The 9,394-nt window shown below is 64.7% G+C and overlaps 2 protein-coding genes across 3 annotated transcripts in view; both read left to right on the forward strand.

Moving 5' to 3' along the window:
- Nucleotides 1–3,065, forward strand: part of ANK1 (ankyrin 1) — a 177,398-nt gene extending 174,333 nt beyond the window's left edge. For both annotated transcript variants that reach the window (XM_062213779.1, XM_062213780.1), the window contains one exon: nt 2,120–3,065. In XM_062213779.1, the coding sequence (XP_062069763.1) occupies nt 2,120–2,146 (27 nt within the window). In that variant the 3' untranslated portion in view covers nt 2,147–3,065. The remainder of the gene's footprint in view (nt 1–2,119) is intronic.
- A 2,767-nt stretch (nt 3,066–5,832) lies between these two features.
- Nucleotides 5,833–9,135, forward strand: NKX6-3 (NK6 homeobox 3). The gene is made up of 3 exons (XM_062213701.1): nt 5,833–6,214; nt 7,374–7,543; nt 8,896–9,135. The coding sequence occupies exons 1-3, from the start codon at nt 5,833–5,835 to the stop codon at nt 9,133–9,135; spliced, it is 792 nt and encodes a 263-aa protein (XP_062069685.1).
- The last annotated feature ends 259 nt before the right edge of the window (nt 9,136–9,394 follow it).

Consider the following 9,394-nt stretch of genomic DNA (forward strand, 5'->3'; position numbering starts at 1 on the left):
GGTGCCGAGGGCGGTGCTAAGGAGTCAGCTCTACCTGGAAGGTGCACCAAGGCAGGGCAGCGTCCTGGGAACCCCGGGAGCGCAGCTAAATCGGCGTGGATCCACAGTACTTGACAGATAGGGGCACGGGTTGGCGAGAGCCCGCTGGATCTATTTCAGAGAGGGAGAGCTGGGGCCTGGCTCCCGCATCCAGCGTGCGTGACCTTCAGTCCCAAGCTCCAAGAATGCCGGCTCGTCTGAACGGGTGCTACCGGCAGTAAAATCTTGAGAACCAGAGGCACCACCCAGTAAGCCCCCAAACCCCGTCCCCGGGGACCCCGGGGCTGGGGCCATCGAGAGCAAGTCAGCTGACTTCCTACACTCCAGCTCCTCACGGGACTGGCACGCCTTCCGAAGCCCAAGAGTTAGACTGACTCCTCCGGGCTCTCCCGCCCACACCCCCTAGCAGACATGTGGCACAGGCGCCGCTCTGGGGTGAATGACGGCTACAGCTCGTCCTGGGTGAGCACGGGTGGGCCTCATTCTGATCCCCCCTCCTCAAGTCACTGCCAGTACCAGGAAGGCTTTGCACCTGCGGCCGGGTGACTTGAAGAGACACTTCCCCATTCAGGCGCTGTGGCTGCGAGCCTCACCTTTGCTGCAACAGTGGGATAGTTTACTACAGATAAAAATGGCGTGTGATCTCTGTGGGGTGGCGGGCAGGCAAGGGACGTTCTTACTCGTAAGTTAAAGCCCCAGTGCCGGCGCCTTGCAGGTGTGCATTTGTGGGAGCACAGAGCCACAGCAGCAGGAGGTGGTGGGGACAGGTGTGGCACAGACAGAATGAGGGCAGAGCCTGCTGTGCAGCTCTTGAGAGAGGAAGGGGGCTACTTGCTCTCTCTTCTCTCCTCCCCCCCCCCTTTCCTGGTCCCTTCTCTCTTCTTTCTCCTCCCTTTCTCCTTATCATTTTTTAAAAATTATTTATGTGCTAGACAGATAGAGCTCCCATCCACTAGTTCACTCCCTAAATGCCCAGGCAGCGGGCATGCAATCCACGTCTCCCACGCGGGTGGCAGGGATCCATCACCTGCTGCCTCCCAGGGTGCACAGCGGCAAGGACCCCGGCATCTTACTCTGTGTCAAATACCCACTGTGGGAGAGGGCTATGTTCGCAGAGGGGGACCACACAGTGCAATCCAGGGGGCAGCAAGGAGGTGGTGTCACCCTACCCCTGCCAGGGCTGCCTGCTGTGGAGAAACCCCCCTCTCTCCCCAAGCGCTCTGATTTGAGGGGTGCTCAGCACCAGGGACCCCGGGAAGCTGCTCCCCTCCACACAGTGTTTAGAATCCAGCGAGGGACTGGAGGCAGACACGCAATGGAATCTGCAGGCAGGGGGGCAGGTCGGGCCACTGCCCGCCGTCTAGAACAGAGGAAACTCGTCATGGAGTGGGGAAGTGACCTGGCCAGGGTCAGGCGGCAGGGGACAGGGCACTGCGCTCCCCTCCCCGGGAGCCCCCTGGTCACCGGTCGGGCCCAAGACGGCTCCCGGACTGGAGGTGGCTGTGCCTTTCTGTGTCGCATCCTGCGGTGCTCATCCGCCTTCTGTAGCTGAAGGCTACTTAGCGCTCAGTTTCGGGACTGAGGCCCAACTTTAACCCTCAACTTAAAACTCTGGGGGAGCGAGCCCCTAACGCATCTGGGGATGCCAAAGCGTTTCAAACCATAACCCCCCCAGGAGACTGTCAGCTCCTCCTACGCAAGGGTTCTCCTTTTGTGCCGGGGGCCAGGGTCCCTGCAGACAGAATGGCCGCTCCTGAAAACACACGGTCTGCACACTCCGGCTGCCCAGGCAAAGCTGCTGTCTCCCAGCCTGAGACATCTATCCCAGGGTGAAGGTCCACCCACGGGGCATGGGGCCTGCGGGTCACGGCGGGGCAGGGGCTGCCACCCCCTCGGGACGCGTGCACACGGCGGGAGGTGCCACGGCCCGGCTCGGCACCTGCCTTGGCGCAAGCCCCCCCACCCGAGGGCAATCACGGGCTCCGGGCTCTTCTCCCTGGGTCGGGTCTGCGCCCCCCGCGCCTGCCTTCCGGGGTCTTGGGCCTCGACGTGACCCCGGCTCTCTGTGTGTGTCCCCCAGGATCTCACGTCGACACCCAACCCCTGAACTCCACACACCCTGCCCTGCACACCGGGAGGAGCGCCGGAGCGGACCGCGACCCGTGACCGTGCCCCGTGCCGAGGGCCTCCGTCGGCGTCAGGGCGAGGGCGAGGGCGGCGAGGCTGGGCGACGGGGGCGGGCGCGCAGCACACGCGGACACACAAGGGCTCCTTCGCGGCCGCCGAGGGCCCCGGGCGTTTCCATCTTGACTTCGTACAGGGTACTTTCTTTTCCAGCTTCCTCCGCGAGAAATCCACCACGGCTTCCCGGAAGGGTGCAAGGGCGAGGGCGCGGGGACGGCAGCCGAGAGCTAGGCCCGGAGCCCGCCGAGCCCCTGGGCCCCGCGTCCCCACGCGCCCCGGACGGCGGCGGGCCCCGGAGCGCGTGCGCAGACGTAGGCACGCACACGCACGCGCATGCGCACGCCACACTCGCACAGCGACGCACGCCTCCTTCCGCCCGGAACTCACGCCGGCGTTGCTGTGACGGCGAAGCCGCGTGGAAGTTCCTGCGTGTGGGTCGCCGGGGAAGTTTTACCTGTCTCTCCCCCTCTGTCTCCCCTTCACCTCCTCTCTGTCTGCCAGTTTCAGTAGCAATCATCTTCCGACGGGAAGCCCTTGCCCTCGAGGCTGTGTTCAGGGTCCCTCGCGGTGGGGCCTTCCGGGGTGGCGGGCAGGGACCCCGCTCCCCACCCCAGGGGGGGGCGTCTCTCTCCTCCGAGCCGGGGCAGGGCCGGGGTCGCACCAGCATGCCCGCCAGGGAAGAGGCGATTCTGACTCTCGCAGCGCGGATGGCGTCGCCCGCGTCCCGGGCGTGCCGGGCCACAGCCCTCGGCCGTGCGCGCACCGAACTCAATCACTACTATGCAAAGCGGGCGGCCCCGCGTCCGCGGCGGCGGGCGGCGGGGCGGGGCGGGGCGCGGGCGGACGCGCGCGGGCGGGCACGCGCGGGGCGGCGGGCGCACCCTCGCCCCCTCGGGCGCCATCAGGGAAGAGCCTTAAGCCCCCCCACCGCCCCGCCGCGCGCCTCCGGCGAGAGGGAGGCCCCAATCAGCAGCACAAAGCCGGCCCCCGCCGGGCTCCCGCCCTCCGCAGAGGCGCGGCTGCGGGCCGCTGCGGGACACACTCCACCTTCCAAGTAGCACACACGCGCGCCGCGCGCGCCCGACGCGGCGACGGCCCGAGGAAGGCCCCGGCCCCGGCCCTTCCTCCCGACCCCGGGAGCCCCCCGCTAGCGCCGCGCGCGGGCCCGGCTCCAGCTCCGCTTTGGCACCTTGCGCTCCGCCTGGCATGGCTGCTTGGTCCACCCCGATGCTAGTAGGAGCTGTCCGGGGCTGGGGGGGAGTAGCTCGGGGTCTCCACACGATGCCTAGAGAATGCTGCAGTCTGCACATTAGACGCTTTTTAGAAGTTTTGAAATGACCTGGAATTTTTTTTTAATTGTTATGATAAACAAATCAGTTCTGGACTCCCTCCCACATGCTGTTACCGGGAGAGAGTCCCCCTCGCCCTCACTATGATGTATAGACCACTCTCCCTACACCAGCTGAACAAACGTCCAACTTAATAAAGAAATGGACCCACAGCGCGGGGCTGCGGCTTCCTTCCTGGCTCGCCTTGGGGGAGTGGGGGAGGACAGGGGCGGGGCTGTCCGCAGGGAGGCCTGCACCCTGGGGAGGGGTCTTATTAGGGCCACCCACCAGGAGATGCCCCCGAGGGGGCTGCCCGCTGGCTACCGCAAGGCAGGGGGCTCTCCACAGCATGACGGGTGCCCACCGATGGGGCCCCCGGCACCCCCCGGGATGAGAGTGCTTGGTTTTATCAATACCACTCCAAGCTCAAGAAATCGCTCCTGTCCCCAGCTCCACCTGGCGTGTTTTAAAAACTCTCGTCCTATTTGAAAAGCAGAGAGACAGAGCTATCCACTGGTTCACTCCCCAAATGCCCACATCGGCCAGGATGGACCAGGCCGAGTCTGGGAGCCAGGAACTCAGATGACAGATCCAAGGGCTTCAGCCCTCACCTGCTGCCTCTCGGGCCGTGCGTTAATTAGCAGGAAGTTAGCTCGAAAGCGCAGGAGCCAGGACTGCACCCGGGTACTGACAAGGGAGGCGGCTGTCCTAACCACTGTGCCACACACCCACCCGTCCTCATTCCCTTACCTGTCCAGGGGGGCGGTGGACTAAGTGGTTGCCGAAAAGGTGCTTCAGCCCGTCGGGCGGGAGTCCCAGACTTGTGTCCAGCTCGCATTAGATGAGAATTAAGGACTGGACCGCTGGCCACAGCTCCTCCTTTACAGGAGTTCCCATTGTTGGGAGAGTAAGGGGTTGCAGGCTCAGGTTCCCCGGGCACCCTCGCCCCCAGCCCACTCCGGGCGCCTCTCCCAGAATCTGAAAGGCCTCCCAGGCCAATGGCTGCTCTCTTTAAACACATCGTGCTCTGGGTGAAAGAACCGTCCCGCCCCGGGCATCAACTACAACAGCTCGTGGACAATGGAATTGAAAGATGAGCAAGAAAAAAAGTTGAACTCTGTGCATGGTGTTTTTCAGAAAGCTTGTTTCCCATGATCCTTTAAAAGACCCCTCGTTACGCATGCATTTCACACACTTTTTGAAGTGCCTGATGAGGGCCCCACCCCTCGCTCAGCCGAGCAGGGAAACCTACACACCAAGGCAGGCGGAATGTGGCCATGGCTCAGAGATGGCACAAATGAGGAAAAGACAGAGGCAGAGGTGAGGGCCCCAGGCTCAGCAGTCCCTGTGCGCCTCAGTGGACGGGAAAATGCACACATCCGCCACTCCCCGCCCTGCCTCACTGCCCGGCACAGACCCAGTCAGCTCAGAGGGTCTCAAGCAGGTGGCAGGCATTTGCAAACCCCCCCTCCCCAACCCAACCCGAGAGCAGGTGCTGTCCAGCCTCCCCACTTACCCCTCCTGGCACCGGGAGGAAGACGATGCACTACGGGGCCGGACAGCTCAGAGCAGTGGCCTCCGACCTCAGTCCCCTCTGCGTCGGGGGAGCAGCAGCAGGAGCTGCGACTCCCAGAGCCCCCAGACCCACCCCACCCCCAACCTGTCCCAAGATGCTGGATTGCAGGGGAGCAGGGAGCCCCTCTAAGCTTCTGGCTTCTCTCTCTCGCTCGCTTTCTCTCTCACACACACACACACCCTGGCTGATTCTACAGTCAATCTTTCAAAGTACAATTTGTCTAAGGAAAGCCACTGCCAGGCCCGTGTGTGTGTGTGTGTGTGTGTGTGTGTGTGTTCCAACCAATGGCTGCGCGCCTCCTGCAGCTCAGCCAATCCCTGCGCTGTATTCTAATGGGCCATAGCTTTATCAGGGTAATGTTCCTTCTCTGAACTTCCAACTTCTCAAGGAGGGTCCCCAGACTCACAGGGGTCTCAGCTGAGGGTGAGGGTCCGGGGCGAGGCGGGCGCCAGGAGCGCTCCGGAAGCCCCTCACCTGCCCGGGGAGCACCTGACTCCCGAGTAGCTGACGTGGGTGCCTGGGTGCCTGGGTGGGGACTGGGCCGTGTGCTGTAGGTGGGGAGGGCAGTGGGGGTGGGGGTGGGGCCTGGGTGGGTTCTGACCCTCCAACCCTGCCATGAGACTTGGGGCTGGAGCGTGGGGTCTCGGGCATTAGGGTCCTGGACGGGGGCTGCTCACCGGCTGCCCTGTCCCCGGGCTGGACGCCATGGAGTCCAACCTGCAGGGGACGTTCCTGCTGAACAACACGCCGCTGGCTCAGTTCTCGGAGATGAAGGCCCCGGTGTGCCAGTACTCGGTGCAGAACTCCTTCTACAAGCTCAGCCCGCCGGGGCTGGGCCCCCAGCTGGCCGCCGGGACCCCCCACGGGATCACGGACATCCTGAGCAGGCCGTTGGCCACGCCGAACAGCAGCCTCCTCTCCAGCTACCCCCACGTGGCGGGCTTTGGTGGACTCGGCTCCCAGGGGGTCTACTACGGCCCCCAGGTGGGCAATTTCTCCAAGGCCGCCAGCGAGTATCCAGCCCGGACCCGGAACTGCTGGGCGGACACGGGCCAGGACTGGCGAGGCGGGCGGCAGTGCAGTAACCGTGAGTATGGGGCGGGCCTCTGCCTGACCCGGCACCACCCAGCCCAGGCGCAGCGGCAGGGGGACCACCACGACACAGCCCAGCTCGGAGCCCTGGGTCCCTCTGCCTCGCTGAGCGCAGAAACCAAGCTCCACCCTCGCCCCGTTCCTTTCCCCGGCTCTGCTGGCGCGCAGGTTTCCGGCCGCCCCAGTGCCCTCCTGGGCAACCCGGGAGCTCCAGTTCTAGCCGAGGCCACGCAGCCCACACATGTGCCCCGTGGGAGGCCCGGCCAGCAGCCACCTACCTGACTTCCTCTGCCCAGAGCCCACGCACCACTTCTGCACCCAAGCCTGGCTCAAGGGTCACCGCAGGGAGGAGAATTCGCCACTGCGTCATCTTCCCCGAGAGCCCGCTCATGCTCCAGGATCAGCCAGAGGCACAGCCCACACGCTGAGCCCGTCCAGGTCCCCGCTGCGAGTGGGGAGGGGTCTCCCTCCTCCCTCCCTAGGGCTTCTGTCGCCTGCCGCAGTGACCCCTGCCCGGCTTCTGGGGACAGCTGCTAAGTCAAGTGAACTCGGGCCGGGCTGTGACAGGGGCTCGCCCTTTCTGTCCCGAAGCCTTGGTTTTCCGGAAACTGTCCGGGGTTGTGGGGGGGGGGGGGGTCCACAATGCCAGTCAGGGACCAGAGGAGGTGGCAGGATGTGTACAGGCAGGTGAGGCTCACCTGGGAGGCAAGGAGCATGGCCGTGGCTTCAGGTGTCACACCTGGTCACCAGGGCCCTAACCAGGTTGAGCCAGGGCAGAGCAGGAGGGAACCCTGGGCTCCCCGCCCTACACTAGGGGGTTGGCGCCTGCACGCCCCGCCTCACAGTGTGTGAGCAGCTTAGGGGCTGGAGGCTTGCCCTCTCCTGGGTTACCCCGAGAGCAAGCAAGCAGCAGCAGGAGGTCCCTTGTCCCTGGAGCACGGAGAAGGTGACCTGCTGAGAGAACAGGCACTGTTGACCCAGGGAAGCCAGCCCCTGTGAGCAGCGAGAACATTCCAGGGAGAGCCTCCAGTTCCAAGCCCCTGCTGCCCCCAAGTAGCCATAAGCCAGGGCAGCTTCCCTCCCGGGCCCCCTGCACGGCCAGACAAGGCACAGGTCCCCAGATCCCACTCATCTTGCTAACCTCTCTCCCCCAGCCTCAGACCCCCTGAGTGACAGCATCCATAAGAAGAAACACACCCGGCCCACCTTCACGGGGCACCAGATCTTTGCCTTGGAGAAAACCTTTGAGCAGACCAAGTACCTGGCTGGCCCAGAGAGGGCACGGCTGGCCTACTCACTGGGAATGACCGAATCCCAGGTCAAGGTGAGTGGGAGCAGGGAGGGGAGGCTGCAGGCACACAGGGCAGAACGCCACGCGTGTCCCCAGCTCCTCAGAGGGAGGCTGTCCTGGGTTGGGGCACTGCCTGCCCGCTGCATCCCAAAGGGGTCAGGATGAAGCCCACCCACAAGTGGCTGCTGCACCCTGTTCCAAGAGCCACCCGGGGACCCGACGCCATCCCGTGAGGAACAGTCCCAGTGGGGGTCTCGTGCTCATGGCCACCAGGCTGGCAAAGGCAGAGGCGGGAGGTGGGACACCAGCCTCAGTCTGTGTGACTGGAGCCTCCCCCCACCCACTTCTCTGCTGGCTCAGCCAGAAATTTCCAAGCATCAGGGGCCCAGCCCAGGGACTGGATTGGAACCCCGGGCGTAGGCTCGGTCCATGGGCCAGCAAGTGCACCTGGCCTTGGCTCACTGATCTGTAAAATGGAGTTAATGCCACGTCTGACCCTGTCCACTCAAGGAAAGGCAGGTTGGGGACCAACAGACTCCCGCTCTCATGCCAAAAAAAAAAAAAAAATAGTAATAAAAAATAAAAAACCTGGACCCAGGGAGCCAGAAATGGCCAAGAGGCCTCTGAAAATCTATTTCTGCCTCCTTGGGCTCCTGGGGGCAGCTCTTCCAACTCCCACTAGAGTAGGACGCTCCAAGCTTGGCCCAGCTCAGGGGGGTGGCGACAGGTTGAAGGAGGCCCGGGGGCCCGGGGTCTCCAGCAAGCTGCCATCCTTTGCAGCCAAACACGGGTTTTCCACACGTGCCTGGGAAGGTGTGGGCCCTGGGAAACGCATACATGGATGTCTGAATGTGCTGCTGAGACGGACTCTGCCCCATCTTCCACGGCCTCTTGGAAAGCCCCCCGTTTTCACCCGGCTGGAGCCAGCGGGAGATGGGGTGGCCCCTCTCGCCTGTTTTTCTGCTTCTTTGGGTGCTCGTCTGCACTCCTTGGCTATCTCAAACCCTCAGCTCCCCAAGCGCAACAGAGGGCAAAAGGAGAGGAGAGGGCGTTGGCGAGGCGCCCCCGCCGCCCCCGGGAGGCCCAGGGCCAAGCTGGCCATCTTTGATGATTCCATGCCCCCGGGGGTGCTGTGAACAAGGGCTGGAGCAGCGGGCCGAGCCACCAGGCCTCGGGCATGCATGTGTGTGCTCTGCGTGCGTGTATCTGTGTGCTGTGTGCGTGTGCCCGGGTGCGTGTTGTGCGCATACACGTGCTGTGTGCACTGCTATGCCTGTGTGCGCGTGCTGTGTGCCTATGCGTGCACCTGTGTGCTCCGCACGCGTCCTGCGCGCAGTGCCGTGAGTGCGCGCGCGCCGGCGACCCTCGCGCTGCTTCCCGCCCAGGTGTGGTTCCAGAACCGGAGAACCAAGTGGCGCAAGAAGAGCGCCCTGGAGCCCTCGTCCTCCACGCCCCGCGGCCCCGGCGGCGCGGGCGCGGGCGGGGACCGCGCGGCCTCGGAGACCGAGGACGACGAGTACAACAAGCCGCTCGACCCGGACTCGGACGACGAGAAGATCCGCCTGCTACTCCGCAAGCACCGCGCCGCCTTCTCCGTGCTCAGCCTGGGCGCGCACGGCGTCTGACGCCGCCGGCCCCGCCCCCGGCCCGCCCCTCACCCCTTCCCCGGGGAAGCTGCGGGACCCGGGCAGTGGGAGGAGGAGGAGGGGGCGGGCAGGAGCGAGAAGACGCAGGAAGGGCAGCCGGAGGGGGACGGGGAGGAGGGGGAGGAGGAGGAGGAGGAGGAGGAGGAGGAGGAGGAGGCGGGGCCAGGCCAGCTGGGGAGGAGGGGGGCGGAGGGCCACGCGCCGCTTCCTGGGTTCTGCAAACCTCACGCCATCCTGC

Source organism: Lepus europaeus, chromosome 16, assembly GCF_033115175.1.
Source record: "Lepus europaeus isolate LE1 chromosome 16, mLepTim1.pri, whole genome shotgun sequence".
Taxonomy (NCBI): domain Eukaryota; kingdom Metazoa; phylum Chordata; class Mammalia; order Lagomorpha; family Leporidae; genus Lepus; species Lepus europaeus.